This window comes from Bombyx mandarina, chromosome 25 (genome assembly GCF_030267445.1).
Source record: "Bombyx mandarina strain Sakado chromosome 25, ASM3026744v2".
Lineage (NCBI taxonomy): Eukaryota > Metazoa > Arthropoda > Insecta > Lepidoptera > Bombycidae > Bombyx > Bombyx mandarina.
In genome coordinates, this window is record NC_143231.1 from 5,777,017 (window position 1) to 5,797,548 (window position 20,532).

A 20,532-nucleotide genomic window follows, 5' to 3' on the forward strand; every position below is an offset into this window, starting at 1 on the left:
TTTTTAATTGAAAACTCCTTGGTTTTAAAAATCGAATACCATTTATTTATTTAAAAAAAGATTCTCGGTCTTGTCACGAGATTTTGTCAAACTTGTTTAGTCGTTGAGAAAATGGAATTGACTCGAGAAAATTCAAGAGCGATGATTTATTATGACTTTCGAAGTGGTTCAACACAAAAACAGTGTGTTGACCGGATGATTTCTGCATTTGGTGATGAAGCTCCATCCAAAACCACAATTTATCGCTGGTTTGCTGAGTTTCAACGTGGACGTGTCAAGCTCAGTGATGATCCCCGTCAAGGTCGTCCAAAAACTGCAGTCACCCAAGAAAACGTTGATGCTGTGCGTAAGCTGATTGAGGAAGATCGACATGTGACATACCGCGAAATTCAAGCAACTTTAGACATTGGCATGAGTCAAATACAAATAATCTTGCATGAACAATTAGGTGTAAAAAAGTTGTTTTCCCGATGGATACCGCATTCGCTCTGTGAAGAGCAAAAAGCGGCTCGCGTTACTTGGTGCGTCAGAACTCTCGAAAGATTCCATGCAGGATCCTCAAATGCTGTATACAACATTGTATCAGGTGACGAATCCTGGATATACGCGTACGAACCCGAAACAAAAAACCAGTTACGAGTTTGGGTGTTCGAAAATGAGTTAAAGCCAACAAAAATTGTTCGTTCACGGAGTGTTGCAAAAAAAAATGGTGGCCACGTTTGTCTCCAAAACCGGCCATGTTACGACTATTCCTCTTGAGGGACAAAGAACGGTTAATACAGAATGGTATGCTAGCATTTATTTGCCACAGGTCGTTTCTGAACTCCGTAAAGAGAACTGCAACCGCCGCATCATCCTCCATCACGACAATGCCAGTTCTCACACCGCGCACAGAACAAAAGAGTTTTTAGAGCAAGAAAACATAGAATTATTAGACCATCCGCCGTACAGCCCCGACCTAAGCCCTAATGATTTCTATACTTTCCCTAAAATAAAGAATAAATTGCGTGGACAGAGATTTTTATCACCTGAAGAAGCTGTGGACGCCTACAAAACGGCCATTTTGGAGACCCCAACTTCCGAATGGAATGGTTGCTTCAATGATTGGTTCCATCGTATGGAAAAATGTGTCAAATTTCGCGGAGAATACTTCGAAAAGCAATAAATACATTTTTAAATAGTAATATTGTGTCACTTCGTTAATTCCCGAAATTTTCATTGCCGCCCTCGTATACTATTATTAATAGGCAAAAATAAAACTAAAGTTCCAAATAATTTATTAATATCCATGTTAAGTTATATCTTTAAGTCTACTTTGGCATGGTGTCCTGGCGTCCAGGCCTTTGCTCGTCACCCCATGACCATCTCATCTATCCATCACCATCTCACTGGAGCGCTTGATAGAACAAAGGAGAGACAACCTTTGAAAACGTACTGTACAAACTACAAAATATTTCCGAAAGCAGGACGATATCACCCGTTGCGCTATCGTGTGGTGCGATGGTAAAATAGGGACATCTTGGTACGGTACGATTCAACCATGCCTTGACGCACTTCCTATTAAAACACGTAAGAGAAATAGAGTCCGTCAGCCCTTAGAATAGGAATTCTCGAACTCATTCTTAGATATATTAAAACTGCGTTGGAACGCTACTTCGCGTCAGCAACACACTATAACCCACGATAACCCAGAGGCAAAACATTTATAGGGGAAGTGGATTTGAGAACACCCTACTTTTTCTTTTGGGCGAGCTCACAGCCCATCTGGTTTTTAAGTGGTTACTGGAGAGACCATAGACATCTACAACGTAAATGCGCCACCCACCTTGAGATACGAGTTCTAAGGTCTCAGTATAGTTACAACAGTGCCCCATCCTTCAAACCGAAACGCATTACTGTTTCACGGCAGAAATAGGCAGGATGGTGGTACCTACCCGTGGGGACTCACAAGAGGTCCTACCACCATTAATTACGCAAATTATGTTTTTGCGGGTTTGATTTTTATTACACAATGTTATTTTCCTTCACCGTGGAAGTCAATCGTGACTGTTGAGTACGTATTTCATTAGAAAAATTTGTACCTGCCGGCGGGATTCAAGCACCGGTGCATCGCTACATACGAATGCACCGGACGCCTTATCCTTTAGGCTACGACGACTTCTTTAAAGTCGGTTAATAAATAAAAAACCTTTTATTTTCTTTTGTATTTTTATTGTGTTTTATTGATGATTCGTCGTCAGTCCCCCGTGACGTACATGTGCACGGGGCGGTCCGCGCGCAGCACGCGTGCGCCCCGCGCGGCGCCGAGCAGCGCGCCCAGCCGCACGAGGTCGCAGCGGCAGTACAGCACCGACACCGTCATGTTGCACTCGCTGCCCCCGTACTTGTTCTGGTTGCTCTCCTGGAACAAACAAAAACAATTCTCGAGTAGAGTTAAGTTACGGCGAACGAGATAATTATTAATAAATAATAGTTTAAAAAAACACGCTTTATTTATAATTCAATTAAAAAATAGAAAATTAAAAAAAAGCGTGGGGTGCATGGTGTTATTAGTTATAAATATTTTTCTGACAGATATGAGTAGAAGAATTATTATTTCAATAATATCTTAAAAAGCACCCCACGCTTTTTTTTTATAAAATATATAACATTTCACACTATTTTCAATTTAAATTTATTAAAATTTATTTTCTATTTTTTAGTTGAATTATAAATAAAGCGTGTTTTTTAGTTTTTTTAAACTATTATTTATTTTTCATTTTTTAGTTAAAGGACAATGCCCAAAAGTGGGCCAACTTTATGTCAAAACTATTTGTACTTGAAAAACTATGCCTTATTTTTTCACGTTGTTTAGTTTATGTATCAACATTTCTTTCAACCCGGCATTGTTTTCCAAAAAAATAAATTACTTAATTGATAACATCCCAAAACTATCCATGCCATAGTTTTTAAATTCGCCAATATTTTTTTTTTTTTTTTTTTTTTTTTTTTCCTACCTAAGCTGAGAGCCTTGAGAGGCTATGTCAGCGTAACCCTAACTTTTGTAGGTGAGCTCACGGGGCTCAAACCTGATGACGTTGCTAACACGAACCCTAGCAAGAGCCGTGCTTCGCAGAATCTACCACCGGATCGGAAACGCGACCCACTGAGAAGATCCGGCGAGAAACTCAGTGGGCTGTGTCTGGGAGTTAATTTACTCGTCGAGCCCTTCGTCGCAAGCGACGGGTTCGACGAGAACGGTGACCGGTGCTTGAAGTACCTAGAAGCACCGTTAGTGGATCGGGAGGATCCGAGATGACGTGTTTTGGGCGACGTCGACTGCTTTCCATTCTGTCCGCAGGATCGGGAATGTAGTTACCGGCGGCCACGATGAGAGGGTTCTCGTGTCGTGCCGCTTTATCGAAATGGCGCATTGACGCCGACTGCATATACTTACTGGTGGACTCTAAGTCCAGGTCGTCATGGAGGTCGACGTTCCTGACGAACCACGGGGCTCCGACGGCTATCCTGCAAAAACGGGATTGAATGACTTGGAATGATTTTAAGTGTATGCGGGCCGCGTGAGCGAACACTACACTTGCATAGGTCATGACGGGGCGTATGCAAGTTTTGTAGAGTGTCACCTTATTTCTAAGGGACATTTTACTTCGCCTACATATCATCGGGTAGAGACGTCCTAGAATGAAGGCGGCACGATCGCGTACCGTCTTGATGTGGGGGCGGAATGTCATCCTACTGTCGAGGGTGACGCCTAAATATTTGACCTTCGGGGCCCACGGTATGGGCTGGTCGAACATCGTGATCGGGCGAAATCGCCAATAGGCAAAGGGCTTAGCCCATATAGCCTTATAACAAACCTATATGCTGTCAAACGAAAGAGTTGTTTGTGACTTGAACAACAAATTAAAAAAAATTAGGTAATGCTTATAATTCACAGGCTTCTTAGTTTATTTTTGTTCAATTCAATATTTATTGTAATAATAATTATTACTTAAAACCATGAATTATTTAATATTTTTAGATATTAATGATTCCATTAGTAAAAATATCAATGGCCTACCATTACTCTATTCTTATTATATATGAACAGAGAGTTTTGGCAGCAACCCGAGTGAAGCATCACTTGAATTTTTATTTTAATGTTTTTTAATAGTTTATTGTGTAATTTGTATTATTTGTATTTGTAATATTGTGTATAAAAGATCTGCGTAAGCTCATGATCAGTCAATGTGGTATTCGTCGAGTTGACGTCAAAACTCCCAAAAAGCAATAAAAAGAGATACACCGGCTTTTTATTGACATAAAAAATATATGACTTCGACAGACTAGGCTGTATAGGCTACGCTCTTTGCCTGCTTATTGGTGAATTTAAAAACAACAACAACAATATCGTTGCCGGCTTCCGGGTTTTCATTTCATTTTATTATTATTATGAGGATATAATAATAATAAAATGTACGTAAGAGCTTATTTCTAGCAACATTAACCACAATTAACTTATTTAATACTGTAAATAATTATGAGAGCGATTATTGATTTCGAAGAAAACAATTAACAACTTAATTTTAGCTGCAGAAAAAAACAGATTTCTCTTAAACCTGGGTGAGAATATAAAAATCGTTTTCTGAATATGAAACCATATTTCTTTGTCTATCAAATTAAGTTAAAACCATCATGACAGGACAACTTTTTTTAGGGGCCCAAACGCCCATAGAAAATGGGCATTGTCCTTTTCTATAAAAGCTTGAATGAAGTATGGCCGTTTAAAGTGAGTCAAAATCGCGTCTAAAGGAGTCAGTTACAAACATACATACAAGTGAAGCTAATATAAAGCGTGTAAAAAAGAATTTATCTATATATTAATACGTGAAGCAAGTTTCTGCTTGCGTCATAGCAGTTTCTGCTATGCTGATTGAGGAAGATCGACATGTGATATACCGCGAAATTCAGGCAACTTTAGACATTGGCATGAGTCAAATACAAATAATCTTACATGAACAATTAGGTGTAAAAAAGTTGTTTTCCCGATGGACACCGCATTCGCTCTGTGAAGAGCAAAAAGTGGCTCGCGTTACTTGGTGCGTCAGAACTCTCGAAAGATTCCACGCAGGATCCTCAAACGCTGTATACAACATTGTATCAGGTGACGAATCTTGTATATACGCGTACGAACCCGAAACAAAAAACCAGTTACGAGTTTGGGTGTTCGAAAATGAGTTAAAGCCAACAAAAATTGTTCGTTCACGGAGTGTTGCAAAAAAAATGGTGGCCACGTTTGTCTCCAAAACCGGCCATGTTACGACTATTCCTCTTAAGGGACAAAGAACGGTTAATGCAGAATGGTATGCTAGCATTTGTTTGCCACAGGTCGTTTCTGAACTCCGTAAAGAGAACTGCAACCGCCGCATCATCCTCCATCACGACAATGCGAGTTCTCACACCGCGCACAGAACAAAAGAGTTTTTAGAGCAAGAAAACAGAATTATTAGACCATCCGATGTACAGCCCCGACCTAAGCCCTAATGATTTCTATACTTTCCCTAAAATAAAGAATAAATTGCGTGGACAGAGATTTTCATCACCTGAAGAAGCTGTGGAAGCCTACAAAACGGCCATGTTGGAGACCCCAACTTCCGAATGGAATGGTTGCTTCAATGATTGGTTCCATCTAGCGATGGACGATATACATCGATTTATTTAAAATACTCGATGTATAGTAACGATGCATCGTCTTGAACCGATGTATTGTAAATACTTCAACATCGAATATATATCGATGTTTTTCATTCGATGCATCGATTAGGTACGCAAATTATGAGATTACTATACTATGAGTGAAAAGAGAAACGAAACGTTATAATCAGTGCTGCCAATATTAATTAAACCAAAACAACAATATGGCCGACCGAGTTTCTGCTGTGTAAATGTATATTGTGTTTTTGTTACGATACGAGTTTTTGCCTTGTTTAAATCTAAAAAAGAAACTAATTTATGAACAGGTATGTCAGGTATGTGTATTAATAAATAGAATAATGTATTTAGTGATAATGATAATGGTTTTGCTAGTGAAACTTTACTGGAAATGACACATTGTTTTGTTGTCAAAAAGTACAAAGCAATTATTATATTTTACGTTTTATATTGCGCGTGCTTATAACTAAGATATAAAAGAGAAGATTATGTACCTACTTTACGACGAATGCATTAATTTCGCAATATGATACGATTTGATTGAAAGGTTATATTTTTTACCGTGAAATAATAATACTATCTATTGTAGTGATGCCAAGTTATCGATAATTACTATATTAATATTATCGATTAAAATGCGGCTTATACTTATTTGTATTCTACTAGGCAGTTAATAGGTATTATTATAAATTCCCTGTAAACAGTCCTATATAGTTTTGTTTTTTACTTTCAGTTATAATGGGACCTAAGAAAAAAAGTTCCGTTTGGCAGTTCTTTAACAAAATTGACGATAAGAAAACGAAATGCAAACTATGTCAAAAGGAAATTAAGTCTGCTGGAAACACTACGAACTTAATTGGACATATTCGTAATGTTCATAAGGCTGCTTATCTCGAAATTCAGCCGAAACAAACTACATTCAATGCAGTAACTACTACAGACGAAATATCGAATCCTCTGGATCTGGATACCAAAGTTACGCCTTATAATAAAATGGATGATGGAGTACTTCAGTTTCAACCTGTTCCAAGTTGCAGTGGCAGTCAAAGATCCGGTGCACCGTTACCAAAAACCGTAAATGAAACCATTGATTCAGACTTAGACGAAAACGTTACACCTTTAAAACGCCAAAGAACAATACAGGCCGCTTTTAAAGATATTTCCTCTTACTCAGAATCTGGAGCGAAGACAAGGAAACTGAACAACTGTTTGTTATTCATGATTTGCAAAGACCATCAGCCATTCTCAATCGTTGAAAACGAAGGCTTCAAAACTCTAATGAAAACAGTTGCTCCTCAATATAAGCTCCCGAGTAGAACAACTCTAAGACGCTGGCTGGACGATAAATATGAAGTAATTTCAGAAACAATTAAGAAAATGTTGTCCTCTATAGAAGATATAACCCTAACAACAGATATTTGGTCGGATACCTTGAATATGAAAAGTTTTTTGGGCATCACAGCACATTTCGGAATAGACATTGAACTATATTCAGTCACCTTAGGTGTGTACGAATTGGATGAAAGACATACATCAGATTATCTTTCTGAAATTCTCTTAAAGGTATGTCAAGACTGGAAAATCGATCAAGAGAATGTAACAGCTGTTGTTACTGACAACGCAGCCAATATAGTTAAGGCGATCGAATTAGCGTTTGGTAGAAGGAAACACATCCCATGTTTTGCCCATACTCTGAATTTGGTGGCTGAAGGCACAATGATATGTATTGAGTGGAGAAACATTGTTTCTAAAGTAAAATCAATAGTGACTTGGTTTAAACAGAGTTGCATTGCTAGTGATGAATTACGTAAAGCTACTGCTGCGGCTACGGAGTCTTCTGCTGGAGCAGCTGAGGTAAAATTAATACAAAGCGTGGATACTCGCTGGAACAGTACATATTATATGTTACAAAGATTTCTAGAACTCCGTAGTGTCATAAATGATATTCTCTTCCGCCACCCTAGAGCACCTGCAATGCTGAGTGCATCGGAAATATCTACTGTATCGTCTGTCATCATGGTATTGCGACCCTTAGAAGCGGCTACAAAAGAAATTTCAGGTGATAAATACTGCACAAGTAGTAAAATTATTCCCTTAGTTCGTTGCATGCTCTCTAAAATAACTTCAGCTGTTATAGAAGATCCCGTAGCGAAAGAGGTGCAGAAACTTGCTATTAATGAAATAAATAAAAGAATGGGTTCAATAGAACATGTGAATGCTCTGGCTATCGCAAGTATTTTAGATCCACGGTTTAAAAGAATGCATTTCAATGATCCGATAGCTTGTTCGAATGCTGTTACGAAAATTAAAGATTTAATGAAGAAGAATTTGCATAGCAATGAAGAACCTGAGTCCGATTCTGACAAGTCCGATAAAAATGAAGAGGCCTTTTCATTATGGACTGATCACCATAAGTTAGTGCATCGTAACTGGAAAATTAACAAATCTGAAGACGTTTTGTCTGACGAACTTTCCGTTTATCTCCGAACTCCTGTTGGAAGACTTAAAGAAAATCCGTTAGAAATTTGGAGAGATTACAAAATACAATTCCCGAAGCTGTACAAAATAGCTTTTAAGTATTTAACAATAGTTGGCACGTCAGTCCCTTCAGAAAGACTTTTTTCACAGGCAGGGCTAGTTATGACTGAACAAAGAAACCGGCTGAAGGGGAAGAGATTAAGCAAACTTTTGTTTTTACATAGCATTGACAAAAAATATTGGAATATGTAAAAAAAATGTGTTGTCTCGGTGATTTTTAATTTTAATACATATATTTTCTGATTAATACATATTTTTGTTTTAATTAATGCCTAACCTAAAACAATCGATATATAAGAAACATCGATGTATTTCCCAATACATCGTATTACCATCGATGTGACCGATCGATGCATCACATCGAAAAAAACATCGATGTATATTTTAAACGTCCATCCCTAGTTCCATCATATGGAAAAATGTGTCAAATTTCGCGGAGAATACTTCGAAAAGCAATAAATACATTTTTAAATAGTAATGTTGTGTCACTTCGTTAATTCCCGAAATTTTCAGTGCCGCCCTCGTACAACGTGAATTTTGCCAACTGTCTTGAGACATGAGATCGAAGTGTCAATTATATACGTAGAATAACGCTTAGCTAACGCTTCAAACCGAAACATATTAACGCTACCTATGCGGCGGAAATATTCTGGACGGTAAAACTATTTCATACCGGCTTACTTTAAGCCGCACGACCAGTAAGTAAATTTTACAGCTTATGAATGCCGAGGAGCTCTTTACATGCTATGAAAAAAATATATATATCGTACATAAAGTGCGATAACGTCACTTACGCAAATTGTTGCATCTTTTCAGTTATATAGTTCTGCTAGGGTAAAAAAAAAAAAAAAGGGTATAGGAATAAAATTATAATATTTAAAACTTCATCAGTAAAAGCAAACATCTCTCTCGTCTCACTATAACTAATAACTAAAAAATGTATTTTCTCATGCTCAGTTTAGTTTTAACAAAAATTGCATAAGTAACTTTATATAGCACCGTATGTGCAATATTTTTTTTACAAAAAATATTTCCCATTTTTTTTTCCGTTACCGATTTTCGATTGAATACCGATTTGCATCAGAATAATAAACTTATGTTTAGACGTTAAGAAACAAATATTGCATAAGTGACTTTATAGCACCGGATATTTTTTTAACAAGAAATATTTCCAATATTTTTTTTCCGTTACCGATTTTCGATTAAATACCGATTTGCATCAGAATGATAAAGTTATGTTTAGACGTTATCAATGATTCCCGTGAAACATTCGGACAGCCGGCTGCAAATTATCTAAAGAAATAGTTAAAACTAAACGTTAACGATCCCGAGGCGGTTCGGATGATAATTTACGTGCTGCTCGTGGCGATACATACCTGCATCAGGTTACACATCTCGGAGTAAAAGTGCGGATACGTCGGCGGCTGATAAAATATTATATGCCGGATCCCTTTGATCCTGAATCTCCGGAAGAAGTGGACTCTCTCTGAATACAGCAAGAAGTGTGCTTCGGTGTGGAAGAACATATCTCTGGCTCGGGCTATCTTCGCGTCCTACAGGATAATTGTGATTTCATTATCTATGCTGTGCTCAGCCTATGCAAGGTGTGAGATGACCAGCCAAATGAGCACTCTCTTTTTTCTTGTTTAGCCAGAGGATTTTGCGGCCGATCTAAGGTAGAGTCATGGTCGATCATTAACATTGGCAATGCCAGGGGCACAACAAAGCTGATGCCTACTTAGAAAGTAATCAGTACATATAATAAATTACTTTTTTTAATAAATATACATATTCAAGTAGAATATTTAATTAAAATATATGTCAACCCCTCGTTCGTATTTTTTATTGCCCTTATAAGTAGACGAGTATACCGCCCACCTGATGGTGAGTGGTCACCGTCCCTACGAATGTCAGCAATATCGGGGACACCGCAACATCGCTGCCTACCGATCAAAATTATTAAGTTCGAAGAGAGACATGTTTTATCACTTCAACATCGTGGAGGAAAGCTCAATCCAAAGCTTAATTGCCTTCATATGATGGTTTAATATAAATTATCATTAAAGTAGCTAAGCACAGCCAAGACATTGGAATCAACAAAGATTTTCTAATATTACATTCAAATTAATACTAAAAACTCGGTAATGTCATAGTTACAAATATTGCAATAAATTTATAACGCAGTCACATTGTCCCCTACCTTAGAGTATTCGCAGATTTGCACAAAACTAATGTCTTCTTTCTTAAAATAATTCCGTATGCGCACGTAATCGAAGTAGCTCGGCACGTAGATGAGCGTGTGGCTCATGAGAGTGTCACGCTGCTTGGGCAGAACCTCCTTTATGAAGTACTCGAATCTGGCCTCGGCCGATTCCAGTGCTGTCGACGCATTGAATCTGTTTAAATAAAAACTTATTTACCGCTCGGGACTTTTTGGCGGGAACGCGAGGAGTAAAGTTGTGTGATTTGTTTTATTTTGTCTATTTAGTGTTTCTTCAGGTTTAAATGAGTAATAACGGTGGTTTATTAACTGTTTAATATCTGTGAAAGTGCATAAATGTGGGAAAATGAAACAAAGCCGCTGGACGTATCTTCTCGGGATCCTCCAAAAAGTCCACTGAAAAAATCTCAGTAAATGACCACCATTTTACTGAGATTATATTTAATTCTCATCTCATTTTATTTTATTTCACCCCAGTTGATTAATATATCAAATTCATCATCTTCATTTCATTTCACTCCATATTATCATTTTTCATAAAAAAAAGACATGACTTAAAGGTCTTAGTTACCAGGTCATAAAAACCCTATAAAAAAATTACCGCTCAAGTTTCATTTTGAGTAACTTTTTTAGTGGTAAGTGATCGCAGTATCCATAGACATCACAACCTGAATGCAGCCACCGACTTTGAGGCTTAGGGTCTATGCCTCAATTGTTTAGTTATTACACACATTACATACAATTTACTAACAATACACAAAATACATACAATTAGTGAGTTCATCTACCCGACGCGAACCCGCGTGTAGTCAGAATAACCCCTTGAGCTACCAACGATGAGGTTTTTTTTTTATTGTTTAGATCGGTGGACGAGCTCGCAGCCCACCTGGTGTTAAGTGTTACTGGAGCCCATAGACATCCACAACGTAAATGCGCCACCCACCTTGAGATATAAGTTCTAAGGTCTCAGTATAGTTAGGAAAATAATTCTATAACATTATGGTAACGTTTTTTTACACATTAACACATAAAATTTCGGGGGACATTATATTTCGACTGCCTTGCGTTGATTACTGTGAGAATACGGCTATATTCTGGTGGCCGTATGTATGACTCAAATCATTAATTCATTAACTGTTAATATACATGCGGTATTTAGATTAAAATAAACATAATTTATATAGTTGTTTTTTTTTAAAGTAGATAATATACTTTTTGTACATTTCCGATTTTACAAACAAAGCAAAGGCAATTGAGAGGGCTAAGTATGTTGAAAAATAGGAGGGATTTCTTTATAAAAACTAATAATACGATAGTAAGATATTATAGGCCTAAATTGGATACGCGTAAATTCTAGTAGATAATCAGAAAAACCATTTTAAATTTTATACTGATCTATAAATAATCGCTTTTTTTTCCTACCTAATCTGATAGCGTTGAGAGGCTATTTCAGCGTAATCTCACTTAGTAAGTGACCTCACGGGGCTCAAACCGGAGTGATGGTAACACTGGCCCTATCAAGAGCAGAGCTTTGCAGAATCTACCACCGGATCGGAAACGCGGCCCACTGAGAAGATCCAGCGAGAAACTCAGTAGGCTGTGTCTATGAGTTAATTCGCTCGTCAAGCCCTTCGTCGCAGGCAACGGGTTCGACGAGGACGGTGACCGGAGAATCGCTTATTAAATAGCTGTTGTTTTAGAAATTTTATTTGGGCCACCGCCAAAGTACCTATAAATAACCTATTTCAATAATTAGTAAATGTACCTGTGAAATATCTGAGGTATCTGTAACAATACTTGTTGAATACTCCCCACTTCTACAGGATTCTCCACAAGCACTTTCCCGGCGTAGTTATGGCATTTCTTATTCAGTACAGATTTGATTTCCGGCAGGAGCACGGAAGCGAATACTAATGTTTGTCTGAAATTTTTTTGAAATTTAAATACCTATTGAAGATACAAGTTCATAAACAATTATTTCCTATATATACACAGTGTTGCCACATGTATTGTTTTTAAGGAAAACATTTATTTTTTCTTTTGATCATAATATGCACATTTACTACTGAAACGTTCGTCAAAATAACATATTCTAATATTATTAAAGTAAGCTTGTATTTTTGTATGGTTGTAATCACGTAAAAATAACTGAAAATGTATATAATTATATTACGATAGATATCTTAAAATCATAAGAACTCTGAACTCTCAATCTGTGAAATCCTGTGGATAAAGAGTTCTAAAATTTGCATTAATATGCGGTGCGAAGCAACTCTAATGTGATCCTGGCAATACTGATATCCATGAGCATCGATGTACACTCAGTATAAGGGGGGCTGTTAGTTTACAGACTAGCAGGTTTGACTTTAAAACCATAAAAAGAATATATTAAATTACACAACATTGAATAAACATTCAAACATTGATGAATCTTTAGAAATGACCTTACCTGTAATATTTAGCCCATCCGTTGACTGCCCACGATCTGACTCTAGAGAAGTCAGTATCATGCGTTTTCTTTGGTTGAAGATGAAAATGGTCAAGAACATGTAGCAAATGATCCCAATTCTGCATTAAGAACACATCCGCTTGATCCATAATCAAAATTTCTATGGAAGCCAAAAAATCATAATCTCTGTCTTCCTCCCCTTCAGCTCCGACCAACATTCGTAGACCAAGTGGTGATGCGACTATGATGTCTGATGAGTAAAAATCTGTATATAACTGATAATTTAAATTAATTTACAATCTGATCATTAATTCTACATCCAGTTCCGTCCACATTACTAACTTCATTTGTGAAACAAGATTATGGGAAACAAACTGAAATTTTAATATTTTAATAAACAATTATAAATATACAAATTTGTTGTGTACCAATTAATTATTCGCTTTCACTTTTTCATACTTCCAAAATTTAGGGACAACATATACTGATGCATATTTAAGGAAAAAATGCAATATATTTTTTTAAATGAAATGTCTTTGGTAAATATACTGTGTTGACAATTTTATGTGAAATGTGTGAATGCTATGTTTTGCATTACCTTTATTACAGTTCAGATTTCTTACTCAAAATTAACTTTGCACAGATAAATTAAAGTTTACCTTAAGACTTTTCTTGGTGACCGTCATGCCTATCCTGAATGTATCATCTGTGTTGCCAGTGAACATGAGTTCATAGTCCTCAGGCTTTGGATTTTTACGTGGCATGATAAGTTCACCTCCTGTAAACTCTTCTTCAAATCTTTTTTTATTGAGCACCTGACCAGCCTCTTTTGGCACCAAAATTTCCATTAAGGTTTTCACTACTCTGTAAGCTGCATTTTTGAATGGAACCATTACTAGTACCTTAAAATTAGAGATGTATTTTAATAACAATTCAAACTTATTAAACATAACGACACAAATTCAGTATTTTCATAATTATAGACATAATTAAGGCTAGCTAGATCTCAAACTAATTTGTAAAAGTAGTTTTGTTATTATATATTTACATTTATATATTATTACTTAGAAATGAAAATAATAATCCCAATATTAAATGGTAAAATGAGTTCTGAAAATATATTACAATGTTAAATTAGAGTAATTTTAAGCAACAAGAACTTTAATAAAAGTGAAAAGAGGAGTTACTAAGGATTTACAACCTTTGAATTATCTCATTATGTACTGGCTCAGACCATAAATTCCAATACGGTCACCACTATTGCCCCTCTCATTAAGCCTTCAAGCCAACTGCTAATTTTCAACAACTAATAAAGGGAACTGAGTGGCCTATACACTGCAAGCCTATATAAGCCGAAAGATCAATTCTTTAGTTACAGCTCAAATTAGTCTCCTCCTGTCTCTTAGCAAAGTTTATAAGGGTCTATCTACTCTGTGTGTTCTTCAAATACTTTTGAAGATTTTTGGATATAGACAACAGTTTGATGTGCTGTTATTCCCATGCTGTTATTTACTCTATTATGTCAGACTTTTTCGGTTTTTCATTGCCTTTGAAGGCAGATGAATGCACAGCCCACATGATGGTGAGTGGTTACCGTCGCTCAGGGATATCAGCAATGCCAGCAGGGGAACAGCCTTAGAAAACTTCTTGTTCAAAATAATTGTGACTTTGTGTTACATGTTTACAATCTACATGTTCACATATTGAATTTCAAGTTGAGTTTAAATTTGTAAAGCTGTTATTGGCTGCAGCTGCTGAAGATGACCTTATCGAGTATATATGAAGGATCACTTTACTGAAGTAGTTGTACTTAACATATATTCACATATAATTCTAATAAAAATTTATAAATTTGTGTGTTTCTTGGTTTTAAAAAATACTGTAAGCCCACACATTTAGACACAATTATCTTGATTATTTTCTGCAGTTCAGCAATCCCAAGGTAGGATTGCCGTTATACAGTTTGATTGAGACTTTATGTTCATAGCCTTATGCCTTAAAGTGGGGTGTAAGTGGAGGCATTCACATTAATGTCTATGGGCTCTAGTATGCATTTAACATCAGGTTGACCTCACAAAAGCTGCCATGCCAATTAGTAAAATATCTAGAAGTGTAATATCTGTAATTATCAGATTCATTTCAAAAAACCATAAAAAAATTGTCAGTTGCTAAAACTATTACCTTGGGACGAACCAATCCTTGATCTCTATAATCATCGGAAATATCATTTTTCTTTGTCAATTTTGCATTATGATGTAAAATTCGTGTTCTGGTCTTCAGCATATGGTTGATGGCATGAAGACAGTATATGTAACGAATTTCATCAGCATTACTAAATGTTCTTTCAGGGTAATACAAATCCTGATAGTTGTTGAGTATTGAAAAAATTTCTTTTTGTAATGGAGTTAAAACTTCAGATAGTTCAAGATCTCTCTTTACCAAACTAGTTTTATTCGCCGAGACAATGTTTCCATGTATTTGTGATTTTATTTTCAATTCTTTAAAATCAACCTTGTGAATTAGACTAGGTGCTGTACCGGGTTCAGCAAAAGTTTTATCTTCCAATAATGATATTTTAGCTTTAACTTTCTTTATTGCTGTTTCAATTGGTCTAGGTATAACAATAGTTATGTTACCAATCACTGGCCATGTCTTTGAAATAGTAGAAACTGTCATGGGCGAGTTGTTTAATGAAACCAGCAACTCATCAGGTAAATCATATTGTAGATGTTTTACGAACGAATCATCAGTTTCATGGTCTAATTCTGTTTCAAAAGTAGCCTGAAATGAATGAAAAATTAAGAACTTTTTTCTGTAGACGTTTAACCTGCAAATATGAACTAATTCAATGTCATTACTTTACAATTTATTTTATAAAGTCTCTTATGACAATCAGAGAACATAAAAAGTTTGACTTACAGTGTTATCAAAATCTTGGCCCTTTGCATTGTCTTCACTATCACTATAGTCACTGTCACTCTCGGTCTTACTAACTTCCTCATTTCGAGCACGTTTACGAGCACAACTTTCAATTTCAGGGCTGAGGCTATCAGAATCTACTTCTTCGTCACTATTTACTACTATTGTGTTTGTTGGTTTACTAAAACAAGACACAAGTTGCCCGTATACATCTTGTTCCTCTTCGCTTTCAGAATAAGCTTCTTGTTCCCTTTGAAACTTCCGTTCCATCTGCTTTTTCTTTTCAAGCTCTTCCTCAACCTTTTGTACATTTTTGTATCGATTGAATTTAGCCTTTTTATTTGTAACATATGTATCATTGGAACTTTTTCTTTTCTTTTTACTAATGTGGTCTTTTATTGTCTTCTTTTTACCAAAGTATTTCTTTCCCTTCATTATTTTAAGTCAACAAGTCATGGGTATTAAACATAATATTTCAGAGTGCAACAAGTGTATGTATAACCAAAGATTTATACACTTAATATATTCGAGAGTCTTAACTATGACTATGAATCAGATGATTGGTAGGTAATTATTACGTACGGTAGTGATTACTGGCTCAGTGATTATTACTTAAGTACGGTACCTATTACCTATGTACTCAGTAGGTCATAGGCTCGTAATACCATAAAATAAACACTTATATCCGAGAGGGGAAGGGGAGCACTCACATGGAAGATATTTTTTATTGAATTCATTCAAGGGACACGCAAAGGGAACATAGCCCAAATACGGCCAAAATGATTTTATTGGAACAAAACATTTTAGTCATTTTTTAGAATGCCCCACTATTAATCTATTACTATTAACCTCTAAAATTTGTGAAAATGTATAAGTATAAAATGAAACCATGACTGTATTTTATTCGCGCTCATATAATTTCATTCAAAAACCCTTTTTCCACGAAGTATTTATGTTTTGTAAAGAGAAAAAAGAAAACATAAAGATATTGCACATCCAACCTAAATATATTCATTGAAAATAAGTTAATTTGTACAAGAGGCGCTCTTATCACTAAAATTAATCTTCAAGCGTGTTGGACGGTCAAATTTGAGGGGACTGGGTTCTGGAGGTGAGGGGCTATTTAAAAGCACTCTCTTCATGGTTAAAATAGGTAATTATATTGAAAATACTTTGTACACTATTACACCATTACAATATTTTATTTTTATAAAACTCTAAGATGTTGCTCTGACCGTGTCTAGATGAGAAGTTTTTGTCATCACATAAGAGAAGACAATTATTTGTTTTAAACATTTAATTATGCATTCCAATATTCGAAAACCGTAACCTTACATGTGTCAAGTGTTGCCTGCCATTACTTTCATATTCAACTCCAACAAAGCGTTTTTACTTAAATAAATTCTTAAAAAGATAAGACAGGTATCTTGCGATGTACTATTAACAACAATATTCAGAGAGATCCATAAAAAATGACAAAACGTTTAAATTTTAACCATTTTAAAGAAGTAAAATAAAGGTATACAATGATTATTAATCTAATAAATAATGTTTACTAAATTATATATATACCTATATCCATAATATCCATATATTTTATTTATTTACTTATTTATTAGGCACACAATACACATCACAAGCTAAAAAGATACATAAAAACACAAGTAAAAAGAAACAAAATCTGGCTTGCAACATAAGTTTTGTGCGCACGACAAAACAAGACAAAGTGCTGAATTTGTACACAACGTTATTGTATTTAAGTAGATAATATTAAATAACTATTTGATGTTGTTTGTATGTACATCTATACCTTCTATAACTTCGTTCTTCTGTCATTGCACTATCGGCACGCTATGATGGCCGTTTTGACATATTACCTAGTCAGGTCATAAGTATTGTCACACAGTAAAAACTTTTCTTTTAGAATGCTGGCCACAAAAAAGTTTATTGAATTCGAATTTCGAATTGTTCATGAAAATAAAAATGTATACTTTTAGAATTTTACTAATTTTTAAATATGGAGTGGACGCTTAAAGAAGACCGTGTTGCAGTTATTGCGTTGCATCGTTGCGGTTACGCGCCAATTCAAATTTTTAACATACTGAAAATTTTGAATATAACCAAAAGATTCGTTTATCGTACCATCAAACGATACAATGAAGAGTCTAGTGTAGATGACAGGTCAAGAAGTGGTCGCCCTCGGTCTGTTAGGACTCCAGCAGTGATAAAAGCTGTGAAGGCGCGAATTCAAAGAAATCCCAAACGTAAGCAGAAACTGTTGGCCCTTCAGATGGGGTTAAGCAGAACCACGGTGAAAAGGGTGTTAAATGAAGACTTAGGGCTTCGGGCATATCGAAGAAAAACAGGACATCGTTTGAATGCTCGTCTAATGGACCTGAGACTGAAGAGATGCCGCGCTTTGTTGAAGCGGTACGCGGGAAAAAAATATCGGGAAATTCTTTTTTCGGATGAAAAATTTTTTACCGTAGAAGAGAGCTACAACAAACAAAATGATAAGGTGTACGCACACAGTAGTGAAGAAGCGAGCAACCGTATTCCGCGTGTCCAACGAGGTCATTTTCCATCCTCACTCATGGTATGGTTGCGAGTTTCTTATTGGGGCTTAACAGAGGTACATTTTTGTGAGAAAGGTGTAAAAACGAATGTAGTTGTGTATCAAAATACAGTCCTGACGAACCTTGTGGAACCTGTTTCTCATACAATGTTCAATAATAGGCACTGGGTATTCCAACAAGATTCGGCGCCAGCGCATAGAGCGAAGAGCACACAAGACTGGCTGGCGGCGCGTGAAATCGACTTCATCCGGCACGAAGACTGGCTCTCCTCCAGTCCAGATTTGAATTCGTTAGATTACAAGATATGGCAGCACTTGGAGGAAAAGGCGTGCTCAAAGCCTCATCCCAATTTGGAGTCACTCAAGACATCCTTGATTAAGGCAGCCGCCGATATTGACATGGACCTCGTTCGTGCTGCGATAGACGACTGGCCGCGCAGATTGAAGGCCTGTATTCAAAATCACGGAGGTCATTTTGAATAAACTTTAGTGTCATAAGAATCTATGTTTTGTTAAGTTCATTTTGGTATATGAATGGTTACTTAATGAATAAACTTGTTTCAATTATTTTACATTAAACATGTGACAGAATTTATGACCTGACTAGGTACAATAGTGATGTGAAATAATTTATTCGCGAAAAATATATAATTAATCTTTAAGTTTACTTTCTTCTGTGCCAGTTTCGCCATATTTTTCTTTAGTTATTCGTCTTACAATTCGTTGTCCAATATTAAGCGCATCAGCTGCGCGTTCAACCACTGACGTTACAGGTAAAATTGGCTCTTTATTTTGAGATTCACGATCGAAATAGTTTACGAAGGCGTATAACGAACTCACTGCTGAGTTTGTTTCGGTTCTTCTCAGGACTTTTGGAACCGGTGGTAGAGTTAACATTGTTATTTATATTTTGACATTCAACAAGTGTGTTATACTGACATCTAAGTTGAAATAAATGATTTTGAATTTGAATTTTGAATTCACGTGTCTGACTATTTAGAACAATTCTCTGCGTACGTTCGGCCATATCGACGAAATCCACAAGGCATAAACACTGTCTAAATTAACAAGCAAGGGTCAACAGTACTGCAGTATCAATATCCGAAATCCAAAGCCAGGTCAAACTACATCACAATCGCAGTGCACTCAAAGTTTGTACTTTTCGAATCAACGTCAAGTCGAAACTGCTTTGTTTTGCTTAAAGTATTGACCGCCGCTGAATCCTCATTTAATATTGAAGCTACCGTCTTTCGTACTCCACCACCTACTAACGATATCTCATCACTCATGGATCGTGTTGAGCATTAGTTGATCATTAGTTGAGCAATTAGATTTGGATACTGGAGGTGATTAACAACTGTAATTATTTAATTTCTACCGAAGCATTATAGCTTTGTTGCTTTTTTTATAATTTTAACATTGCACGTTTTGCTAACTATAATGAATCAGTCTTTAACTGATTTGTAATTATAAATAGAAGATAAAAAACGTTCTTATAAATAAAGGTCCTTTTCAAACACACTTACATTGAATTTTACTGACAACCCTAAATTTAAAGCTTCTTTTTTTGGTAAACAGCACTGAAGTATGAAAGGAATGCATAATCGGTGGTAGGACTTGTCCGACTGGCTGGCGACCACCCTCCAACTAGAGTCCGCCGCCAAATAGCCTAGCTGTGTTCCGGCGTGTGGGTTGGAGAGCCAGTTCTATTCCTTCCCCTTCCCCTTCCTTGCTGGGGGTGAGTCTTGGTGACGTCTGGAACATGCGGAGCAGACGTGCGTGCGAGCTCACGGGGCGTGATTGTTTGACGGGGGTATAGGGAGACCTAGTGAAACGGTATCCGCTGCCGCCCGCCGGTCAGTAGGGGACCTGGACCCGGGTGTCTCTACTAAACTCCGCCCCGGGAAGCTGTCCCGCCAACCGGTGTAAAATCCTGTCGTGCGGTCGTCGTGCCGGAGTCGGAGACCGGAGTGGATCCCGGCGATCGTACGCAGGGTGGACTGGGGGCCCTTCCATGCCCTGCGTCAGTCTCTCACGCAACCCGTGGTCGAGCACGTACTATGTTCCGCGCTTCATTCAAGTGTTCCCTCGATCTCACCTCCAACATACCTCTCCTAATCCTACTCTCCGGAAATATAA

At 36.7% G+C, this 20,532-nt stretch overlaps 2 protein-coding genes across 3 annotated transcripts; one reads left to right on the plus strand and one right to left on the minus strand.

Moving 5' to 3' along the window:
* Positions 1 to 2,189: 2,189 nt before the first annotated feature.
* On the minus strand, positions 2,190 to 17,660 carry LOC114245799 (U3 small nucleolar RNA-associated protein 25 homolog). Its single transcript, XM_028178083.2, has 8 exons — positions 15,819 to 17,660; positions 15,081 to 15,680; positions 13,559 to 13,801; positions 12,900 to 13,174; positions 12,216 to 12,371; positions 10,430 to 10,625; positions 9,606 to 9,782; positions 2,190 to 2,401 (listed from the first exon to the last, which is right to left on the minus strand). Exons 1-8 carry the CDS (start codon positions 16,251 to 16,253, stop codon positions 2,237 to 2,239), a joined length of 2,247 nt encoding a protein of 748 aa, XP_028033884.2. The 5' UTR covers positions 16,254 to 17,660; the 3' UTR covers positions 2,190 to 2,236.
* LOC114240807 (E3 SUMO-protein ligase ZBED1-like) lies at positions 5,829 to 8,480 on the plus strand. 2 transcript variants are annotated; one of them, XM_028171493.2, is made up of 2 exons: positions 5,829 to 5,999; positions 6,425 to 8,480. In XM_028171493.2, exon 2 carries the CDS (start codon positions 6,430 to 6,432, stop codon positions 8,419 to 8,421), a length of 1,992 nt encoding a protein of 663 aa, XP_028027294.1. In that variant the 5' UTR covers positions 5,829 to 5,999; positions 6,425 to 6,429; the 3' UTR covers positions 8,422 to 8,480. The 2 variants fall into 2 exon arrangements, with proteins under 2 accessions (XP_028027294.1, XP_028027292.1); XM_028171491.2 differs by having other exon boundaries at positions 5,878 to 6,008.
* Positions 17,661 to 20,532: the final 2,872 nt, after the last annotated feature.